At 37.2% G+C, this 24330-nt stretch overlaps 1 protein-coding gene across 13 annotated transcripts; it reads left to right on the forward strand.

Annotated features, from left to right (window-relative positions):
* Positions 1-2637: 2637 nt before the first annotated feature.
* LOC116723092 (interferon-induced protein 44-like) lies at positions 2638-21898 on the forward strand. Of its 13 annotated transcripts, none has more exons than XM_032567676.1 (22): positions 2638-2735; positions 2896-2919; positions 4402-4431; positions 5891-5920; positions 7028-7198; positions 7360-7389; positions 11317-11349; positions 11730-11750; positions 11837-11857; positions 11930-11963; positions 15162-15363; positions 15487-15645; positions 15782-15950; positions 16123-16223; positions 17340-17495; positions 17965-18112; positions 18906-18935; positions 19051-19098; positions 19801-19863; positions 20132-20176; positions 20262-20511; positions 21788-21898. In XM_032567676.1, the coding sequence occupies exons 1-21, from the start codon at positions 2711-2713 to the stop codon at positions 20474-20476; spliced, it is 1755 nt and encodes a 584-aa protein (XP_032423567.1). In that variant the 5' UTR covers positions 2638-2710; the 3' UTR covers positions 20477-20511; positions 21788-21898. The 13 variants fall into 13 exon arrangements, with proteins under 13 accessions (XP_032423567.1, XP_032423564.1, XP_032423568.1 ...); XM_032567673.1 differs by having other exon boundaries at positions 2640-2735; positions 19015-19098; XM_032567678.1 differs by lacking the exon at positions 7028-7198 and having other exon boundaries at positions 2642-2735; positions 19015-19098.
* The last annotated feature ends 2432 nt before the right edge of the window (positions 21899-24330 follow it).

Below are 24330 nucleotides of genomic sequence, written 5' to 3' on the forward strand. Positions count from 1 at the left end.
CAGTTCTTTATCCCTGAGGGACCTTTGTCCTTCCTCCAAGTCTTGTTGTAGAGTTTGAAAGTGCTGGGTTGAGACGAGACCGACGGTCGAATGAGGAACCAGAGATGGGGCGATGGGACCCAGTCCTTTCTTGGTGGTGCGAAGTCCGAGCTCCTCCGTGGTTCTGAAGTGCGGTCCGTAGCTCAAGCTGCTCCTGTAAGTTGTCTCTCCTTCTGCGCCGCCGGACTGGGAACGGCTGGTTCCTCTTTTCAGCCCCTTCTTATGCATCTCCCCACCATGTGTGTGTATGGGGAGGTGTGGTCTACGTGACTTTCTTCACATCTGCTCTGTCTCTCATGAAAAGCCCCCACATTTCTCAACCTGTTTTTGCTGACCATAGTGGAAAGTCCCGTGCTTCTCCTTTCTCCGTTGCTTCAGCCAAACTCAACACACCAACCATCCTGTGCGCCCTGGCCATCTGTTCAGAACTGCTTGCGACATTTCCTGTTTCAGGACTGTGCTGTATTCCTCTCTTTTTCTAACTCACTTTTCCATCTTTTACAATCATTAAACACATTTAACCTGTATTAAACCCATTTGAACATTGACTTCAAATTATTACAAGTTTGATCCTTAGTTAATAATTAATCACATCTCTCACTTATTATAATTCATCAACCATAATCGTTTCATAGTTAAATCATTACAGAAATCAAGTTAAATCATTACAGAAATCATTACAGATCATATTTCAGAAAAAGTACATTTCAGAAGGTTATTATGTGATTATTGGTAGTCAGTTTACTAATTATATTCATTCATATTCAACTTAATTAACTTTTAATCAACTACAAGATTACTTATTCTCTCTCAGGCCTCTATGCACCTTTTCTGCATGCACCCGGAAAGATCTCACACCCTATGCCAGTTTTCTTGACAACTATTGTCTAACCTTCTCTCTCGTTTTACGCATTGAACTGAAGTTCAAAGAAATAAGCCTAGACTCTTCAAAATAATTAGTTGTTTGAGAGAATTAAGTTATAGAAGAAACAAATATCTACATTGTGTTTTCTGTGAAGTTAATTGTGGGATTTTGAGACTAGCAAATTGTAAGAAACATTCAGTGAGCCCCTGATTGATCAGGTTTTTAGTTTGTAGCACAGTTTAATGAATGTGCTTTAACTGAGAGAAGCCATCTCTGTCTTTATTCAGATAAACAAACTGAACTTTTACCAGCAATAAGAAGAATTACAAGATATTTTCAACTTGACTTGGAGTGATAAACAATATAGAGCAGCCTCTAATTTAGAAATAAAAGATTTCCATCCTAAAGTGAAACCTGATTAGTCAGAGCGAATAAGAATTATAACAGTTTCATTAAGCTAATGTAGACTGGTTTTCCAATTACATTTATTTTTATCAAACAAAAAAAACACTGTTCCAAATGAATATTAAAGCTGTTAAATAGGGTAATAACCGATCAGATCGTATACTTTTCTGCCTCTAAGGAAGTTCCTTTCAGAATACTTGTTGATGTTCCTTGTTATTCAGATTATATACCTCACTTAAAAATCAACTTAACTCCCAACCCCTTAACTTTCACCCCCAAAACACTTCCATGTCACACAAAGGCTCCTTGATGCCCTCCTAACAGAAACAGGTAACACCTGGCTCACACAACAGACCAATAATATTAGTCAACCTGGTGTTAGAAAAAATAAAAGTCAGACTCGACTTTGTGTAATATTTTGGTCCACAGTGACAAAAGATCACCACTCTTTCTTTTTCTTCTTTTCATGCTACATAATAGACTTCTGCCTAAGTGATCATTTGTCAATATTTGCTATGAAAATAGCTAATAAAGCTTGTAAGCTGCTGTGAAGTCTTTTTTATGTTTCTATGATATCACTATTAGTCGTCATTGACTTTACTTTTATCATGTTGACCTTGACGTTAAAAAACAATATGAAGTTGTGCAACCCTTAGTAAAGGCACATAACAAAATAGTTTGCAATTAATTCTGCACAGCTCTAAACAGTTTACATAGTAAACAGCTCTGAGTTTGGCTGTTTGCCTACCGCAGGGTGTTTCCGTCCCCACCCAGCAACATCCTGCACTGAACATGTGACTTATAATAAACCCTGCAGCTTATCTGAAGCAACAGCAAATACTTTCACTTTAAGTCTGCAGAGCTTCTATTTACATACGGATCAGTATGAGCTAAAATTACAGTTATCCACACCCCAGATAAATGAATTGATTGTTTCTGTGTCACTATGCAATAACTTAGAGTTCCTGGTGAAATAATTCATATTGTGTGTGCTGCTGAAGGGAATGACTGGCCAGTGAGGAATGATTCAAACTTCCTTCAAGTCAGGAGAAAGTGCTTTATGATAAAAAATAAAAAAGGCTGATAAAACTCATCAGTTAATTAGACTTCTTTGTTTTGTATTTGGGCTGAGGTTGTCTGTGGAGAGGGACGTCTGGAAACAAAACATTCTGGTCAGCCATAAGTGAAAATGGTTAGGTTTGATCAATAAAATGGAAAGCTACAGTATTCTAGTAGTTTAAACAAGTAAAAACTCTTATCACTGCAGAACAGACGAAACAGAAAGTGAAAGTAAAAGGGATTTATCAGAAGCCATGTGGTTCATCAGAGCAGCAGATGTAATTTAAGGGAGGAGAAGGTTGCTGTTGGTTCATTTTGCAGCAGAGCAGCAACGACAGCAGAATGGATTCTTTTTTGCGTCTACTTGGTCAGTATATTTTACTTCAGATGACTTTTCTAGATATTTGTATGAATTGATTCAGATTCAGCAAATCGTACAAAACCAATCTGCAGGATTCTTTATGAATCACCTATTTACTCTGCAGTGACCATCATAAGTTTTTACTTTCATTTCTTTTCTCTTTTAGGGTTTGGGCCCCCAGAACAAACTGGTAAGTTAAAGTGTCAAATCCAATACTATCTAATGCTCCACATTCACTGCCTTCTGCTCCTGATGCTGAAACTGATTTAAAGTAAAAGTCAAGATGTTAAAATGTTATTTATGTCAGTTTTAATACATTTGGAAAGACTAACTTGATCAAAGAATATCCTTCAACTACAGTTTATTATAATTTCTCTTCTGTTTTTTCAATTAAGCTCAGTTTCCAAGTGGTTGATTGTAAAATCATAATGTAGTTTGGATAACATGGGAAATTGATGTGAAACACTGACTTCCTTTAAATCTCGACTAAAAACCCACCTGTTTAGGATTGTATTTGAAATGTAATCAATTACAAATTTATTGATGGAACTTGACTTAATGTTGTGTTTTTATTGTTGATTCTATCTTGCATTGTGTTTTTGTGTTTGTAATGATGTAAAGCACTTTGAAATGCCTTGCTGCTGAAATGTGTTATACAAACAGAATTTGATTGATTGATCTGCTTTTCACGCAAAGCACTTTGAATGGACCTGTGTAAGATATCAATATCTTATCAATCAATATCTCAGTGAAGACTGAGGTTGTCTTCTCCACAGACAACCGTAGTCTTGTATCATATTTCTCAGTTGCTGTGAAATATGATACAATGTTAATCATTTCTGGAATATTTGACTGACTGGAGATGGTGAAATTTTGATGCAAGAGGAAGATGATAAAATGTTCAACCAGATGTATGAATAAACTTAATTAATAACAATTTGTAATCTTCTCAGTAATCCCTGGTTTACTCATTAGTTGGAAGCAACACATACAAACTATTGCTATTTAAACAATGCAGTACTGATATAATGTGTGTGCTGCTGGAGGGAATGACTGACCAGAGCTTCTTCTTCTGTAAGCTTCTGTTTCTATAGAAGTTCTGTTTTATCAGGCTGTATGATAAAAATTATTAAAGATTATCATAAACCCTTATAAAACCCATCAGTTAATGTTATTTAAAGTCTTGCCCTCAGTCTTTGGACAAGACTGAGGTTGTCTGTGGAGAGGGACGTCTGGAAACAAAACATTCTGGTCAGCTATAAGTGAAAATGGTTAGGTTTGATCAATAAAATGGAAAGCTATTATAGAAGTTTAAACAAGTAAAAACTCTTACCACTGCAGAACAGACAAAACAGAAAGTGAAAGTAAAAGGGATTTATCAGAAGTCATGTGGTTCATCAGAGCAGCAGATGTAATTTAAGGGAGGAGAAGGTTGCTGTTGGTTCATTTTGCAGCAGAGCAGCAGCGACAGCAGAATGGCTCAACACAGTAATTTTTTATGCGTCTACTTGGTCAGTATATTTTACTTCAGATGACTTTTCTACATATTTGTATGAATTGATTCAGATTCAGCAAATCGTACAAAAAAATCTGCAGGATACTTTATGAATCACCTATTTACTCCGCAGTGACCATCATAAGTTTTTACTTTACTTTCTTTTCTCTTTTTTAGTAGAGGAATGGATTAAGGCAAAACATGCTGGTAAGTTAAAGTGTCAAATTCAATGCTATTTAATGCTCCACATTCACTGCCTTCAAGATTTTAAAATGTTATTTATGTCAGTTTTAATACATTTGGAAAGACTAACTTGATCAAAGAATATCCTTCAACTACAGCTTATTATAATTTATCTTCTGATTTTTTTTCAATCAAGCTCAGTTTCCAAGTGGGTGATTGTAAAATCATAATGTAGTTTGGATAACATGGGAAATTGATGTGAAACACTGACTTCCTTTAAATCTCAACTAAAAACCCACCTGTTTAGAATTGTATTTGAAATGTAATCAATTACAAATTTATTGATGGAACTTGACTTAATGTTGTGATTTTATTGTTGATTCTATCTTGCATTGTGTTTTTGTGTTGTAATGATGGAAAGCACTTTGAAATGCCTTGCTGCTGAAATGTGCTATACAAATAGAATTTGATTGATTGATTGATTGATTGATCTGCTTTTCACGCAAAGCACTTTGAATGGACCTGTGTAAGATATCAATATCTTATCAATCAATATCTCAGTGAAGACTGAGGTTGTCTTCTCCACAGACAACCGTAGTCTTGTATCATATTTCACAGTTCTGTGAAATATGATACAATGTTAATCATTTCTGGAATATTTGACTGACTGGTGATGGTGAAATTTTGATGCAAGAGGAAGATGATAAAATGTTCAACCAGATGTATGAATAAACTTAATTAATAACAATTTGTAATCTTCTCAGTAATCCCAGGTTTACTCATTAGTTGGAAGCAACACATACAAACTATTGCTATTTAAACAATGCAGTACTGATATAATGTGTGTGCTGCTGGAGGGAATGACTGACCAGAGCTTCTTCTTCTGTAAGCTTCTGTTTCTATAGAAGTTCTGTTTTATCAGGCTGTATGATAAAAATTATTAAAGATTATCATAAACCCCTATAAAACCCATCAGTTAATTTTATTTAAAGTCTTGCCCTCAGTCTTTGGACAAGACTGAGGTTGTCTGTGGAGAGGGACGTCTGGAAACAAAACATTCTGGTCAGCTATAAGTGAAAATGGTTAGGTTTGATCAATAAAATGGAAAGCTATTCTAGAAGTTTAAACAAGTAAAAACTCTTATCACTGCAGAACAGACAAAACAGAAAGTGAAAGTAAAAGGGATTTATCAGAAGTCATGTGGTTCATCAGAGCAGCAGATGTAATTTAATTTAGGAGAAGGTTGCTGTTGGTTCATTTTGCAGCAGAGCAGCAGCGACAGCAGAATGGCTCAACACAGTAATTTTTTATGCGTCTACTTGGTCAGTATATTTTACTTCAGATGACTTTTCTACATATTTGTATGAATTGATTCAGATTCAGCAAATCGTACAAAAAAATCTGCAGGATACTTTTTGAATCACCTATTTACTCCGCAGTGACCATCATAAGTTTTTACTTTACTTTCTTTTCTCTTTTTTAGAAGAGGAAAGGATTTGGGCAAAACTTGCTGGTAAGTTAAAGTGTCAAATTCAATGCTATTTACTGCTCCACATTCACTGCCTTCAAGATTTTAAAATGTTATTTATGTCAGTTTTAATACATTTGGAAAGACTAACTTGATCAAAGAATATCCTTCAACTACAGCTTATTATAATTTCTCTTCTGTTTTTTTTTTTCAATTAAGCTCAGTTTCCAAGTGAGTGATTGTAAAATCATAATGTAGTTTGGATAACATGGGAAATTGATGTGAAACACTGACTTCCTTTAAATCTCGACTAAAAACCCACCTGTTTAGGATTGTATTTGAAATGTAATCAATTACAAATTTATTGATGGAACTTGACTTAATGTTGTGTTTTTATTGTTGATTCTATCTTGCATTGTGTTTTTGTGTTTGTAATGATGTAAAGCACTTTGAAATGCCTTGCTGCTGAAATGTGCTATAGAAATAGAATTTGACTGATTGATTGATCTGCTTTTCACGCAAAGCACTTTGAATGGACCTGTGTAAGATATCAATATCTTATCAATCAATATCTCAGTGAAGACTGAGGTTGTCTTCTCCACAGACAACCGTAGTCTTGTATCATATTTCTCAGTTGCTGTGAAATATGATACAATGTTAATCATTTCTGGAATATTTGACTGACTGGAGATGGTGAAATTTTGATGCAAGAGGAAGATGATAAATGTATGAATAAACTTAATAACAATTTGTAATCTTCTCAGTAATCCCTGGTTTACTCATTAGTTGGAAGCAACACATACAAACTATTGCTATTTAAACAATGCAGTACTGATATAATGTGTGTGCTGCTGGAGGGAATGACTGACCAGAGCTTCTTCTTCTGTAAGCTTCTGTTCCTATAGAAGTTCTGTTTTATCAGGCTGTATGATAAAAATTATTAAAGATTATCATAAACCCCTATAGAACCCATCAGTTAATTTTATTTAAAGTCTTGCCCTCAGTCTTTGGACAAGACTGAGGTTGTCTGTGGAGAGGGACGTCTGGAAACAAAACATTCTGGTCAGCTATAAGTGAAAATGGTTAGGTTTGATCAATAAAATGGAAAGCTATTCTAGAAGTTTAAACAAGTAAAAACTCTTATCACTGCAGAACAGACAAAACAGAAAGTGAAAGTAAAAGGGATTAATCAGAAGTCAGGTGGTTCATCAGAGCAGCAGATGCAATTTAAGGGAGGAGAAGGTTGCTGTTGGTTCATTTTGCAGCAGAGCAGCAACAACAGCAGAATGGCTCAACACCGTCATTCTATTATGCGTCTACTTGGTCAGTATATTTTACTTCAGATGACTTTTCTACATATTTGTATGAATTGATTCAGATTCAGCAAATCGTACAAAAAAATCTGCAGGATACTTTATGAATCACCTATTTACTCTGCAGTGACCATCATAAGTTTTTATTTTACTTTCTTTTCTCTTTTTTAGAAGAGGAAAGGATTAAGGCAAAACGTGCTGGTAAGTAAAAGTGTCAAATTCAATGCTATTTAATCCTCCACATTCACTGCCTTCAAGATTTTAAAATGTTATTTATGTCAGTTTTAATACATTTGGAAAGACTAACTTGATCAAAGAATATCCTTCAACTACAGCTTATTATAATTTATCTTCTGTTTTTTTTTTCAATTAAGCTCAGTTTCCAAGTGAGTGATTGTAAAATCATAATGTAGTTTGGATAACATGGGAAATTGATGTGAGACACTGACTTCCTTTAAATCTCGACAAAAAACCCACCTGTTTAGGATTGTATTTGAAATGTAATCAATTACAAATTTATTGATGGAACTTGACTTAATGTTGTGTTTTTATTGTTGATTCTATCTTGCATTGTGTTTTTGTTTGTAATGATGTAAAGCACTTTGAAATGCCTTGCTGCTGAAATGTGCTATACAAATAGAATTTGATTGATTGATTGATTGATTGATCTGCTTTTCACGCAAAGCACTTTGAATGGACCTGTGTAAGATATCAATATCTTATCAATCAATATCTCAGTGAAGACTGAGGTTGTCTTCTCCACAGACAACCGTAGTCTTGTATCATATTTCTCAGTTGCTGTGAAATATGATACAATGTTAATCATTTCTGGAATATTTGACTGACTGGAGATGGTGAAATTTTGATGCAAGAGGAAGATGATAAAATGTTCAACCAGATGTATGAATAAACTTAATTAATAACAATTTGTAATCTTCTCAGTAATCCCTGGTTTACTCATTAGTTGGAAGCAACACATACAAACTATTGCTATTTAAACAATGCAGTACTGATATAATGTGTGTGCTGCTGGAGGGAATGACTGACCAGAGCTTCTTCTTCTGTAAGCTTCTGTTTCTATAGAACTTAGACTTAGACTTAGACTTAGACTGACTTTATTGTCATTTTGCATGCACAGGGTGAATACAGAACGAAATTTCGTTGCATATGGCTCAGGACAATGTTTTGAGCTTTCAATGTTGTGAGGTTACTCCAGAATAAAATAAAATACAGTATAAAATATGAATATAAATATAAATATAGAATATAAAGTGCAGTAATGACAGTAAAATATAAGTTATTTAGCTCTGTACATGTGCAAGGTATAAAGTGGAGACCAGATTTTAAGTGCAGTCCAGTTAAGAGTTCAGCAGTCTGATGGCAAGTGGGAAAAAGCTGTTTCGGAACCTGGTGGTCCTGCACCGGATGCTGCGGAACCTCTTTCCAGAGGGCAGCAGGGAGAACAGTCCATGGTGGGGGTGTGAGGGGTCACTGATGATGTTTCGGCCTCGGGACACGCAGCGCTGGGATGAAATGTCCTGAATGGAGGGAAGGGGGGCCCCGATGATCCTTTCTGCTGTCCGCACCACTCTCCTCACGTTCTTCCAGTCGGAGGCGCTGCAGCTTCCACACCACACAGAGAGGCAGCTGGTCAGAATGCTCTCTATGGTGCTTCTGTAGAACGTCTTGAGGATGGGCGGGGGCAGGTGTGCTCTTCTCATCCTCCGCAGGAAATACAAACGTTTCTGTGCCCTCTTGGCCAGAGACGTGGTGTTCCCAGTCCAGGTGAGGTCGTTAGTGATGTGCACCCCCAGGAATTTGGTGCTGCTGACCACCTCCACAGCCGAGCTGTTGATGAGCAGTGGAGCGTGGCTGGGCCGGTTCTTCCTGAAGTCGACGATCATCTCCTTCGTCTTGTCAACGTTCAGGATCAGGCTGTTGTCTCTGCACCAGTCCACCAGCTGTTCCACCTCCTCTCTGTAGTCCAGGTCGTTGTCGTCTCTGATGAGGCCCACCACCGTTGTGTCGTCCGCGAACTTCACGATGTGGTTGGTGGCGAACCTGGGGACGCAGTCGTGTGTCATCAGAGTGAACAGCAGAGGGCTCAGGACGCAGCCCTGAGGGGAGCCTGTGCTGAGGGTGATGACATCGGAGGTGTGTTGTCCGATCCGGACTGACTGAGGTCTGTCGGTGAGGAAGTCTAGCAGCCAGTTGCACAGGGGGGTGCTGAAGCCCAGGTGTTCCAGTTTTCCTGCCAGATGCTGTGGGATGATTGTGTTGAACGCTGAGCTGAAGTCCAGGAACAACATCCGCACATGAGTGTTCTTCTCCTCCAGGTGAGCCAGGCTCAGGTGTAGGGCAGAGGAGATAGCGTCCTCAGTGGAGCGGTTTCGGCGGTAGGCAAACTGGAACGGGTCGAATGTGGAGGGGAGTCTGGAGACGATGTGTTCTTTTACCAGCCTTTCAAAGCACTTCATCATGATGGGAGTCAGTGCCACAGGCCGGTAATCGTTGAAAGAGGTGACTTGAGGTTTCTTCGGCACCGGAATGATGGAGGCAGTTTTTAGACAGGCTGGCACTGTGGCTTGGTCCAGTGAGGTGTTAAAAATGTCTGTTAGGACACCAGCCAGCTGACCTGCGCATTCCCTGAACACCCGCCCAGGTATGTTGTCGGGGCCTGGGGCCTTCCGTGGGTTGACTCTTTTCAGGGTCTTCAACACATCGGCTGTGTCCAGGCAGAGTGCCTCCTCTTCCTGGTGGGGAACAGTTTTCTTTGCCGGAGTACTGTTCAGTGCCTCGAACCTCCCAAAGAAGTTATTGAGTCCATTTAGAAAGTCGGCATCAACTTCACCCACTGGGGGGGAGGATGGATTGTAATCTGTGATCGCCTTTATGCCTTGCCACATACTTCTGGTGTTGCTGGTGTCGTGGAAGAACTCCTGTATTTTTCGACTGTGGGTTCGCTTTGCTAACCTGATAGCACGGTTCAAGTTGGCTCTCGCTGTCCTCAGTGCCTCCTTGTCGCCAGACTTGAAGGCTGAGTTCCGTGCTTTTAGCATTTCACGTACCTCCTTAGTCATCCAGGGTTTTTGGTTGGCCCGGGTGATAATGTTCTTAGTGATGCTGACGTCCTCTGTGCACTTGTTGATGTAGGCTGACACAGTCATGGTGTACTCATCGATGTTGATCTGGTCGTTGTAAGTGGCTGCTGCCTTGAACATCTCCCAGTCAGAGCACTCAAAACAGTCCTGAAGTGCCTCCATGGCCCCCTCAGTCCACACTCTCACCTGCTTCACTGTAGGTTTTGTTTTGATCAGCAGGGGCTTGTATGCAGGAATTAGCATAACAGATAGGTGGTCTGAAGAGCCTAGGTGGGGGCGGGGGGCTGCTCTGAATGCTTCTTTGATGTTGGTGTAGGCCAAGTCTAGAGTATTCACTCCCCTGGTTGGAAAATCCACATATTGGTTGAAGTGAGGGAGAACAGTCTTCATGTTGGCCTGGTTAAAATCCCCAGCAATGATGAAAACGCCCTCTGTGTGTGAGGATTGCAAAGTTCTGCTTTACCAGGCTGTATGATAAAAATTATTAAAGATTATCATAAACCCTTATAAAACCCATCAGTTAATTTTATTTAAAGTCTTGCCCTCAGTCTTTGGACAAGACTGAGGTTGTCTGTGGAGAGGGACGTCTGGAAACAAAACAATCTGGTCAGCTATAAGTGAAAATGGTTAGGTTTGATCAATAAAATGGAAAGCTATTCTAGAAGTTTAAACAAGTAAAAACTCTTATCACTGCAGAACAGACAAAACAGAAAGTGAAAGTAAAAGGGATTTATCAGAAGTCATGTGGTTCATCAGAGCAGCAGATATAATTTAAGGGAGGAGAAGGTTGCTGTTGGTTCATTTTGCAGCAGAGCAGCAGCGACAGCAGAATGGCTCAACACAGTAATTTTTTATGCGTCTACTTGGTCCGTATATTTTACTTCAGCTGACTTTTCTACATATTTGTATGAATTGATTCAGATTCAGCAAATCGTACAAAAAAATCTGCAGGATACTTTATGAATCACCTATTTACTCTGCAGTGACCATCATAAGTTTTTATTTTACTTTCTTTTCTTTTTTTTAGGACAGAGAGAGATTTTGGCCTCAATGCGTGCTGGTAAGTTAAAGTGTCAAATTCAATGCTATTTAATGCTCCACATTCACTGCCTTCAAGATTTTAAAATGTTATTTATGTTTGTTTTAATACATTTGGAAAGATTAACTTGATCAAAGAATATCCTTCAACTACAGCTTATTATAATTTATCTTCTGTTTTTTTTTTCAATTAAGCTCAGTTTCCAAGTGGGTGATTGTAAAATCATAATGTAGTTTGGATAACATGGGAAATTGATTTGAAAAAAGTTTTTCAGGAACAGTTTAATTCATGTTTTATTTTTGTTGTTCCTTTCTGAAGCTGAAAAGGCAGAGTCTGTTTGATCAAAGAATATCCTTCAACTACAGTTTAGTTATAATGTATCTTCTGTTTTTTCTCTAAAGTTCGTGTGGCTCGGTCTCCACGTGAGTGATTACATTAATATTGACTTGAAAAAGGTCTTTCAGGAACAGTTTAATTCATGTTTTATTTTTGTTGTTGCTTTCTGAAGCTCAAAAGGCAGAGTCTCCAAGTGAGTGATCACATTACGTTTCTGAAATGTTTCCGGTATCTTTGCAGAATAATAATTCATGTTTCTGTTCAGCTCTGGATGAACCGTGGAGGGAACTAGACTGGGGGTGAGTTTACAGTAAAACTGTCACATCTGATCAATAACAGCCTGTTTACTGCTGCTAGGTTGTTTGTCACTCTGCTGAAATGTAAAAATGCAGCTCCAGAGCTCAGTGGAAAAAGAAAAAGCACAGCTTGACATGGGCTTTTTGTGGGACGTTCTGCTTGTTCTGATCACAGCTGATTGACCCAAAGGGTTTGTGATTTTACAGGAAATGGGGGAAGTCAGTGGAACAGGAGGGGACTGTATGATAAAGTGTTAAGCAGAAAATGAAATAAATGAAAAAAATACTGCAGGGAAAATCATCAACATACAGGAGGGACACAGTTTAAATAAATGTAGTTATTATTTTTAGCTGAAAAAGCTTTGCTACAAGATGGACGACTATGAAACAGATGAGCTGACCACTGATATCAGAAGCTAAGAATGTGGTGGAGTCAAAGTTCAACTTTGCTCTTAGGTAAGAGCAGGAGTACAAGGATAATGAAGAGCAAAAGGATTATGAAGTGAGAGACATTGTTGGTCATCCTGCAATAGTCAGCCCCGCCCACTGCTCACAACTCTCCTGGACTGACTACTGACCAGTTCTCCGTCTAACAGGTCCGGAAAATCTCTAAGACCTGGGTATTACCCTAGAAGAGATCTATGAGAGATAATCTATTTAAACTGGTGGCGAAAACGATTCGTCTAGCTCTAACTACCTCCGATCCAGAAGTTACGACCCTTTACAGTTAGGAAACAATCAGCTGAGTAGCCCTCGCAGCTGCATAATTCCCATAACCACTCCTGTTAACGGTAGCTCGCTTTCTATAATATGACTCGCTCTTGGAACCGGCTAGATTGAATTTAGTGACTTAGATGAAAGTCCCAGGGTCATTATTTATCCTCACTAAAGGAAATTATAAAGCCTCCTATTTACTAGAATCATGTACATTAGTTTTACCTTAAGTAAGAGAACAGAAATTAATTTAAGTGACTCAATTAATTCCAATGTCCACCAACCTCATTAGAATTTTATAGTATAAATTTATTAAGCAAGCTTAAGCAGGGATATGTGACATACAAATCAATGATCAATTATATATATTGTTCAAAAGCAGTGTAATAAAATCAACATGCATAATCCTACCATCCTGCCTCTTTCCCTAATTTATGTCGCATTTTTCTAAGGTTGGCTTTTAGAGAACAGATTCTACTCAACCCCAGATGATGGTGTATCTTCTAGCAACAGGAACTTCTAACTTCCTTGGTCAGAGTCTTTATCCTTGTGTGGAAAATCCTCTTTAGAAAGGTAGCAAAGTAGAACGGGTCCAAATCCTTTAGCAAAACCCAGCTCCTTATCCCCCCGGGGTCCTTGTCCTTCCTCCAAGTCTTGTTGCAGAGTTTGCGATTGTTGAGTTGAGATGGGACCGACGGTCGAATTAAGAACCAGAGCTGAGGCGGTGGTATCCAGTCCTTTCTTGGCAGCGTGAAGTCCGAGCTTCCCTGTGGTTCCGAAGTGCGGTCCGTTTACTCAATCTGCCTTTCCGTGTTGTCTCTCCCTCCGCGCTGCCGGACTAGGAACCCCGTTTCCTCTTTTCAGCTCCAATTTATACCTTTCTTTTCCATGAGTGTGTGTGCGCGGTCAGTTTAGTCCACGTGACTTCCTGACCATCTGCTGTTATTGCTGACACTCACGGAAAGTCCCTGCTCTTCCCCAACTTGAGACATCGCTGCCAGCCGGGCTACACCCTTCTTGCTGATTCTAATATTGTAGCTTCCTTTTTTCCTATACCTCACTATTTTCTCTTTTACAATTTATTACACACATTTAACTTGTATTAATTATTTGAGATCATTTCAAATCATCATAGCTGTTATTTTCATTAAGAATTAATCACATTTCTTGCTTATTGCAAATCATCAAACCTATTCATTACCTTGTGGTTACTGTCATTACAGATCATTAGTTAGAAATACATTTCAGAAAGTTTCAGTGATTACTCATACTCATTTTACTGATTATTCATACATATTCAACTTCATTATTGTTTTAATCAATACACAACACTGCTTCTCTCGCTCAGGCCTTTATGCACTCTTTTCTGCGTGTACCTGGAAAGATCTCATACCCCATGCCAGTTTTCTCGACAACATTCATGATTAAAATGCTCATGAGTGGGTTGGAACAAATCTAATATGCAATGAATAAACTTAAAGGTGCAGTGCTATGTGTTTTCCATTCACATGCCATTTTATAGCATAATCAAGTAAGCATATTACCTTCAGTTATAAAAATGTTATAACAATGTTATATCAAATATGACTTAAGAGAAATTTTACCTCCTGATTTGACACCTTGAAATTGGGCGTCTGTCTCTTTAAAAACTCCTGCTCTTTCAGTAAGTCATCACAATATCGATCCTCTATTAACCCTTCAGCAACATTTCTACCAGCACTGCACTGAGAAGTAACTCCCATGATGAGCTCAGTAGACACACACTTGTTTGCTAATTGTTGCTGGCTAGTTTAGAGGAACTGAGCAGGAGTGCTGCTGGGGAGGGCTGCTCTGAGGTGGAGTTTCTTCCACCTGGCACTCAATCCACCCAGGTGTTTTGCACAGTTGAATGGTTGCCATGGGAAACTAAAGGATTTCTCAAACATGCATGAAAAAAATCAAGGCAACACTCCAGGTATGTTTTTGATGATTAAGTTACATTATAACCTGGTGTGAAGCTGAAAAACTTTGATATTACATGATATTGTCCCTTTAAAATGGTTAATAAAATAACTAGGAAGCCATGTGATAAGGCTGCCAGTAGTGACATACAATAAACATTAAATCTCTCTGACAGTCCAGTTAAAAGAGCTTTATGCAATTCTTCTACTTGAATAGGATTACAAAAAATGACCTTTGATTTGTACAAACTTTCACGATTCATGACAAGGACCAAATGGAGAGTGAAGTGGGATTAGTCCAAAAGATTGGTCTGAAATGATTTAATAAGTGGTTTTTAAATACCTCAGGCTGGCAAATACAGGATTTTATTTCCTGGTTAATTATTTTTTAGGATTTTTGTAAATAAAAGTCTTTAAATTGAGATGGTTTCTTTTATTGAGTTCTTCTGCTGGTCTCTGAATCTAACTGGGTTGGCATCCTGTTGGATTATTTTATGCATTTTGTTCATTTTGGAATGGAACTAACCGATTTACTTTACTTTCTCAGAGAAAAACAGGAGAACCTTAAATATGTGCAGGAATACAAACCAGAACAAGATGACATCAGGTACCTCCGGGTCCTCCTTTACGGACCCGTCGGAGCTGGGAAGTCCAGTTTCATCAACTCTGTCAGTAGCGTCCTCAGAGGTCGGATGACAATTCCTGCTTTGGCCAGCGCGACCACGTCTGATAAAAGCTTCACCAAAAAGGTTTGAAAATTAAGACGCTTCTGTTTATATTTCAGAATATAAACTTTAATGGACCAGTCAGAAAATAACTGTTTCAGCAACAAGAGTTTTCTCTGGATCAAAATAATTTTTTTTGTGCTTTAGTATGAAACTCATAAATTCAATAAAGGACGAGGAAGAGCAAAGACATTTTACCCTCTGGTCTTCAACGACTTCATGGGACTGGAAGATGGAACCGACAGGGGAGTTCATGCTGACGACATCAAACTGGCTTTGGAAGGTCATCTGAAGGAAGGTTATGAGGTGCAGCATCTTCATAATCAAGTTATAAAAACTCTGTATGAATGAATGAATGAATGAATGAATGTAGCCCTGATTTAAAGACCAGAGGTGTGTCTATTTGAAATACTTTTCATGATGTATCTTTAATCTCTTCCAGTTCAACCAAGTTGCTCCAATATCTCAGGATGACCCAGGCTACAACCCGACCCCCTCTGCTGATGACAGAGTTCATGTCCTGGTCTGTGTGATGTCTGCCAACACTCCACAGATGAATTCATCAGTTCTGGAGAAGATGAAGAGCGTCAGAGATACAGCCAGAGACCTGGGTGAGTTTATGGATAATGATCTTATTCAGACTTCATGTTAACAGAGAAAATCCATAACAAGGTCCAGTTCGGGGTCTCTGGTTCCAATCTGATGGAAACTTTATCTGCATTCATTGACAATTACTGATAAAAATACAAATATTATTTACTTGGGTGTATTTTATTTCTGCAGGAATTCCTCAAATGGCCATGATGACACGTATAGATGAAGCCTGCTGTGAAACTGACAAAGACTTAAGGAATGTCTACAAGAGCAAGTACCTGAGAAAAAAGGTGAGTTTCAGTCATTTTATTCAGCGCTGCGACCTGCACACAGGTGAAGCAATGTCTCATTTTGACTAGAAAAATGGTCAAATTGGGAAGTAATTGGGAAGTCCATTTGACTGATGAATTTGTTTTCTGTTCTTTCAACATTTATGGACGAAAATCTGTGAATTCATGCATCACCTACAGTACAGACCAAAAGTTTGGACACACCTTTCTAATTCAATGGGTTTTCTTTATTTTCATGACTATTTATAAGGCAAGAAATCCCACTTATTAACCTGACAGGGCACATCTATGAAGTGAAAACCATTTCAGGTGACTACCTCTTGAAGCTCATCAAGAAAATGCAGAGTGTGTGCAAAGCAGTAATCACAGCAAAAGGTTGCTACTTTGAAGAAACTAGAATATAAGGGCTATTTTCAGTTGTTTTACACTTTTTTGTTTAGTGCATATTTCCACATGTGTTATTCATAGTTTTGATGCCTTCAGTGTGAATCTACAATGTCAATAGTCATGAAAATAAAGGAAAGTCATTGAATTAAAAGGTGTGTCCAAACTTTTGGTCTGTACTGTATATTGAAGAAGTCCGAGGTGAGGCAGTGCAATACTGTATCTCACCGCTGGTGGCGCTGTGTCACACTGAATGAAGCAAACAGTCGACACATGCGCATTGTTGTCTCTTTTTATCGCTAATCCGCTTTTTTAAATTACACATTTGCTAAGCATGCTGAGTATTAAGGCCACACTAAGAAAAAAATTAAGTAAATTAAATGACGAGAATAAAGCCGTACAAGAATGAAGTCATGTTATTAAGACAATAGTAATAATGTTATGAGAATAATGTCATATGAAAATAAGGAAAAATAATGAATAAAGTCGTAGTATTACAACTTTATAGTCATTATCTCATCTTATTGAGATAATATGACTATAATACTGCGTTTAAGATTTCAAAATAATGTGTGCAGTTCAGGTCAAAATTGAGATGCAGGGTTTTGGATTCGAAAATTTGACTCAGATTAAAATGTGCTATGAGGCTCATGACCTCACAGCACATCCCTGGTTCAACAATAAAACACAAAAAATGTTTCAGACTGTGACTGACTGGTTTTTACTGTTCAGATGAAAGACTTCAGCTCAGCAGTGGGAATCCCAGTGAACTGCATCTTTCCTGTGAAGAACTACAGTGAAGAAATCGACATGAACGATGACGTTGATACTCTGATCCTGAGCGCTCTGAGGAAAATGGTCGACTTTGGAGACGACTTCATTGAGAAGGTTAAAACTGATATATAGAGAAAACAGTGAGGTGCAGCAGCTTTAGGAGAGAGAATGTTGATGGTGTTGCAATAATGCAATTTAATGTCATTAAAATGCAATGTAGGACAAATTTGAATCTTTTGAACATTTATCTTAAATCAGAGCTAAATCTGTTGTATGTTTCTGGTGCTTGTTCTGCTATATAATTGTTTCTCATATGAATGTGATATTTTCCTGATGTGCTTCATCTGTTTTTTTATGTGAAGCACTTTAAATCACCCTGTGTGCAAATAAGTTGTACAAATAAACCTGCTTTGCCTTTTCTTATCAATCTTGCATTACAATAGTAGTTGCCATGCAATATGATACAGTGTTAAGCATATTTAAACTATTGGGTGTGATTTTGATGTAAAAGGAACAACTGGGATGATTTTTGATTTAAGACGAAAACGCAATGTTCGATCAGAAGTTTGAATAAATTCCACAGGCAGAGATGGCTGCAGTGGGGGCTGAGGACAACAACATGGAGGTCAACTGCTCTGCAGGAGAAAAGGATCACAAAGCAGCAAGTCAGCCAGAAGGGCCCAAACTGGAGACTGCCCTCCAGATCTACCAACCTGGAAACAGCCACACTGGTGAGCCTTTGATCAGACCAGTGTGTTTCCTCTAGATTGTTTTTACTCTTCAATTTCCCTGCTTCAGAGCTGTTGTTATTTGGATGGAGAGAGCCAGAGATCTGGTAAGGAGAAAACTCAAGCAACATTTTCAGTGCTCGTTCTGATAAGTCTTCTCCTTATCAGAACAAGATAACAGTCAGGAGGTGTTTCTGACAATCATTTTTTAATCAGTAATAACACAAGTGAGAACTACTAGCACATAAACCTAAACTGAACTTACTACAACTCATTATACTCCATCACAGTCCTCCACAACATGGCAGAGTGTCCTTGGATGAGACTCTGACCCACAAAGTTAAAAAAGGATTTACATTTCTGCCTTTGATCAAAGTTTTATTGGTGCACAATTTCTAGTTGGTACACTTAACAAGATGCCATATCTTTTTTTATTCACTACAAGTACATATTTTGTCACAAAATGTCCATTCCATCGTGGATGTCAAAGTAGAATAAATAGATTTTCATTATTTTTGGCCAATATAAAACACTTCATTATAGAGATTTTTTTGTCTTTCTTCTCAGTATTTGCTTAACAATTAAAAAGTATTGTATCAATGGCAAAGTCACTCTAAAACTATTTGCCCCCCTTCAAAATATGCACACAGTTAAATCTTCTCTTTCCATTGGAAATCTGAGGAACTGTTGGTTCGTTGTTTTCCTTTGATAAAATTTTAAATCGAAATTTTAGCTACATGAAAGCTAAATCATTGTTTATGTAAGAACTAAATTAAACTACCTGCTCTCTCTGCAGAAACATCATCTGCAATGATGGACAACTTGGGTAAGTCAACACAATTTTATTTTAGTGACTGTTGCAAATAAAGTTAACTCACAAACTGTGTGAAAATCTCTGTGTTTAGGTGGGACACAATCACAAAACGGGAATTGTGACGAAGGGATGGAGCAAGATGACGGGGATGAGAGTTCTTCAGAAAAGTCAACAGGTATGTTAAGCTAAAATAACAGTGAAGTAAAAAAAGATATTGATTCCACAGAGAAACTGTTTGTTACAGTCACTCCAACAAATAATAGAATAGGATTATTTTTAATACAATCCACAAAGCGCCAGAGAGCAACACAGTTATGGCTCACGGCTTAATAAGTCTTGAGAAGTTTGTAAAAAACATCAAAAGGCACCAAGAAAATAATGCACACATTGAAGACTGTAAAGTAACTGTATGTATCTGTTCATACCTGAGGATTCCAGATACTTTGGTGCTGAAGAAAACTCACCATATGAGGATGCTACAATCCTCAATGCAGCTGTCCCAGGGTTTTTGGCTCTGGATCATGTAATGCATGTCTTCTGCCTCAATAATACAAGAGCCACAAATACCCTGAAAAAAATGTGCACAATTATGAGTATCAAGTTATTTTCTTACATACATGATTATGAACATAGTGATCTCACACGGTAACCTGTGTGACATTTACCTGGTAACAGTTGTGGCCTGGTGAGTGGAGTAGTTATAGATACTGATCGTTATTCTGTGTGGTGTAGATTTATTCCAGTACTTATTCAGTCATGATAAGTTTGTGTTGCACTGGAGACAACATGCTTGTTATAATTGGATCTCACATAATGTTTAGTTTCAGTTTCAGCTGCAGCTCTGAAAGAAACTTTCTTCTTTTCTTTCGAATACCAGGAAGTAACACTGATGACCCTCCTACATGGAGTCGTCTGAGAGATGGTTGGTCTAATCTGACAGGTCTGTGGAAACAATTGTATTGATACAAAATATATAATCTTGGTAGAATATGCTCTTAAATTCAAAAATTTTAACCATTTTTAAATTAATATTATTTAAATTATACATTTATAATGAGATTTGTTATCATTTTTTCCTTTGCTATTAATGACTGAACTTGTCTGAAATTTACTTTAGTGTCACTCATAAACTGTGCTGACGTGTTGCCAAGAATTTAATAATATTATTTACTGTGTTTGTATTTATTCCTGTTACTTTTAATTATAAGGTAAACTACCTACTCCAGCGAAACCTGAGCAATCAAATCAAACCAGTAAGTTCATCTTCCATTTTTACACATTTTGTAATCTGTGAAAGTTTGGCAGATATTAATGGCAACTATTATTCAACTTTTTCAGCAGACAGCAAAGGATATTTTTTATCCAACATTTTAAAATCTCCAGCCCCAGTGGTGAAGGTTAACTATACTCCTACCAGTGATACGTTTGGTGCTGATACTGCCATAATAAAACAATTGAAGAACAACTTAAAGTCATCAGTACAGTTGGAAAAAAACAACCAGGAAGAACTGCAGCATCATCATTGTCTTCTGTCCAGTTGGCCGCAGTTATGAATCAGAAGTAAAGTCTGCAATGGAAAAGGAAGCAGGTGATGAAATCATTTAAAACTTCATATTCATCTTACCACTACCAGCATCTGATTCCAGCTGAATAGTTTGATTTCTCACATTATTTGTTGTACATAAAGGATAATTAAAATGAACCTGCTGTGTCTTCTACCTCCCCATAGTAAAAAAAAAAAAAATCTCCTTTCCCAGTTTTTCCATCACTGCGTTACTTTTGTCTACATGTAATACTAGAACTTCTTGCACAACAATCTGGTTAGTATAAATAAATCAGGGCTTCATCTTTGTTCACTAATGACAACTGACATCTAAATGCTTAGAAGAATTTTTGGTAACACTTTATTTGATGGGTTGTGAATAAGACTGTCATGACACCGTCTTATTTATGTTTAGCTTTAATAACATAAAGCTACATAATTTTTAAAGTTTGATCAGTAATACTTTTATAACAAATTTATGTCAGATTATGATTTCTTGGTTAATGTCAAGTTGTCTTAACAGACATTTTGAATAATGTCAACTTTGTATTAAAAGTGTCATGATTTACCGAATGACACTTTATGATAACAGTCATAAATATTCATGAAGACTTACTCATGTTCATGGCAGGTGTTATGTCATGTTTATGATGGTGTCATGACAGTCTTATTCACAACCCATCAAATAAAGTGTTACCGAATTTTTTTATGCTAATTTATAAAGATTTCAACAAACCCTTTTGTTTAAAATAGGCAAATACTCACACTAAACATGAGTGTCTTCCAGAAATCAGGCAAAAATCTGGTCAACAATGATAAGAGTCTGGTTACTGTAAGGCCTAAAAATATATTTATTATTCAGAAGGATATAAATAAGTTTCATTATCTTAGTCTTTAATAAAATCTTAGGAAAAACCAAAACATTTTGTCCTATTTTATGCTCCTTTTGAATTACTTCCATATGCTTTGAGAGACATATTTCATTTCATATCAGAACTAAACTTGTACGTCAAAAGAGTATAAGGTATATTTCAATCAGGATAAGGGATTGTTGGAGTTTTGATTGTGTAAAATAATACAGTTAACCTAAATTACCAAACATAAGTTAAAATTGAAGTGAAAATTGCTGTTTCATTTCATTTTGACTTGTAACAAGAGAATTTTTACAGAGTATGATCAACTTCTTGGTTCAGACTAGTGTTGGAGGCAAGGATTGATTTTTTTCCAATTCACGTTTCCAGATTTAAACTGAGAGAGAAGTTTATTTTCTTTTGATGAACTCAACTCTTCATGACGACTACTTTATATTATTTTTTTCCAGTCTCATCATCTGGTAAACCATTCATTGTGGTTCTGATGCATCACACCAGACACCCGGACTATTCCACTGCAGGATGTGACGTCTCTGAAGTGCTGAAAAATGTGTTTTATGTCCATGTTTTTTACCAGGAGACTAAACCAGGATTACTGGAATGTTCACAAAATGCCCAAGCAATCAAGTTAATTGAAGACGTACTTCTCTGCCAGACATAGAGAGCTTCTGCTTTTTATCAGTTTTGTTTTAAGTACTTTAATTTATCGACACCTTTCAGCAGAGACCACAATTGCATATTTGATGATGGAATAAAAGAGGGAAATCTAAATCTAAAATTACTGATCTTCTGACTGTAAACAGCATTTTTTTTCTTCCAGTTATCTTCAATTCTGTGTTTTCTGAATGTTTAGTTCTGACAGAATGTTTTATATAGCGAACTACAAGTTTGCTCTGATTCTACGGAGGTTTAAGGCCGAAACTAATCGGCAAATAAAAGAAAACTAGAACAGAAGATAAACAGGAAATGTTCATCAACTTCATGCTGTTAGGCTGCAGTCAGTTTCAGTTTATGCAGCTATGAAAAATAAACAAATGAATGTTGTAGAAATGTAACATGTAAATGTTCTACCGGATTAAGATGGTGAATCTTAATCCGTATCTTGTATTAATTTTCATTACAGATGTTGCTATTTGAACATATCACCAATAAGTGTCATGTTTAATGTTCATTGGTTTGATTTCTACACCTTCACTGTAAGACAAAAATATTGCTGAATAAAACAGAAGAATTTACTGTTTCATTTATTTTCATTTGTGTCTGTTTTCAGTTCTCTAATGTTCCACATGTGATGGACAGGAAGGTGAGCGGCACAGACTGTTTTTTTGCCGCCTGTGATTTCACTTGTGATGGAAAAATTACAATAAGGTCACATCTGCTAGTCGTGTTATATGAATGCTTGTGAACTCTCACCAAAAGAACTATTAGGGTTACATGTAGAAGGTTGGAAGTTGTTTTCTACAGCTGCATCAGAACCAGACTGTCTCACCCTTTGTTGTTAATTCTTTATCTTTGGTATAAAACTCATGTGTTGTCTCTGCCTGGGAGAGCTTTTCATCCAGACCTGCTTCATTACTGATTGTCCTACAAGCTCTCTGTATTGTGCACAATATATGAATAAACCTGATTGAGTGATTTCACCTGAACAGTGCTTGGAAATAGTATTTTTTCCACGACACACTACTCACAGCTTTTTATGTCACATTAACGTGCAATAACTAAAATCAATGTGATGAAACTTCACTGGACATTGTTGCTAAACTAAAGACAACTCTGTCCTCTGCTGCTCCAGCCTCACCTCCTGCTGACTGCACCGATTGGTCCTCGTTTGCCTTCGATGCAACTTTCACCAGAATTATGCGGCTCAAATGAATGTTCAGTCTGAGGCAACAATGTTTAATGAATTCTGAACTATTGTCTAACCTTCTCTCTTGTTTTACGCATTGAAATGAAGTTCAAAGAAATAAGCCTAGACTCTTCAAAATAATTAGTTGTTTGAGAGAATTAAGTTATAGAAGAAACAAATATCTACATTGTGTTTTCTGTGAAGTTAATTGTGAGATTTTGAGACTAGCAAATTGTAAGAAACATTCAGTGAGCCCCTGATCGATCAGGTTTTTAGTTTGTAGCACAGTTTAGTGAATGTGCTTTAACTGAGAGAAGCCATCTCTGTCTTTATTCAGATAAACAAACTGAACTTTTACCAGCAATAAACTGAAGAATTACAAGATATTTTCAATTTGACTTGGAGTGATAAACAATATAGAGCAGCCTCTAATTTAGAAATAAAAGATTTCCATCCTAAAGTGAAACCTGATTAGTCAGAGTGAATAAGAATTATAACAGTTTCATTAAGCTAATGTAGACTGGTTTTCCAATTACATTTATTTTTATCAAACAAACAAACAAAAAAAAACTGTTCCAAATGAATATTAAAGCTGTTAAATAGGGTAATAACCGATCAGATCGTATACTTTTCTGCCTCTAAGGAAGTTCCTTTCAGAATACCTGTTGATGTTCCTTGTTATTCAGATTATATACCTCACTTAAAAATCAACTTAACTCCCAACCCCTTAACTTTCACCCCCAAAACACTTCCATGTCACACAAAGGCTCCTTGATGCCCTCCTAACAGAAACAGGTAACACCTGGCTCACACAAGATACCAATAATATTAGTCAACCTGGTGTTAGAAAAAATAAAAGTCAGACTCGACTTTGTGTAATATTTTGGTCCACAGTGACAAAAGATCACCACTCTTTCTTTTTCTTCTTTTCACGCTACATAATAGACTTCTGCCTAAGTGATCATTTGTCAATATTTGCTATGAAAATAGCTAATAAAGCTTGTAAGCTGCTGTGAAGTCTTTTTTATGTTTCTATGATATCACTATTAGTCGTCATTGACTTTACTTTTATCATGTTGACCTTGACGTTAAAAAACAATATGAAGTTGTGCAACCCTTAGTAAAGGCACATAACAAAATAGTTTG

This window comes from Xiphophorus hellerii, chromosome 7, assembly GCF_003331165.1.
Source record: "Xiphophorus hellerii strain 12219 chromosome 7, Xiphophorus_hellerii-4.1, whole genome shotgun sequence".
NCBI classification, from domain to species: Eukaryota; Metazoa; Chordata; class Actinopteri; order Cyprinodontiformes; family Poeciliidae; genus Xiphophorus; species Xiphophorus hellerii.

What these genes read in the sequence shown, in the direction of transcription:
- LOC116723092 (XM_032567673.1), top strand. Translation starts at nt 2,711, where the DNA reads ATGGATTCTTTTTTGCGTCTACTTG. An exon ending in TGGGCCCCCAGAACAAACTG is followed by an intron (nt 2,920 to 4,401) that starts GTAAGTTAAAGT and finishes TCTCTTTTTTAG; the next exon opens with TAGAGGAATGGATTAAGGCA. An exon ending in ATCTGAAGGAAGGTTATGAG is followed by an intron (nt 15,646 to 15,781) that starts GTGCAGCATCTT and finishes AATCTCTTCCAG; the next exon opens with TTCAACCAAGTTGCTCCAAT.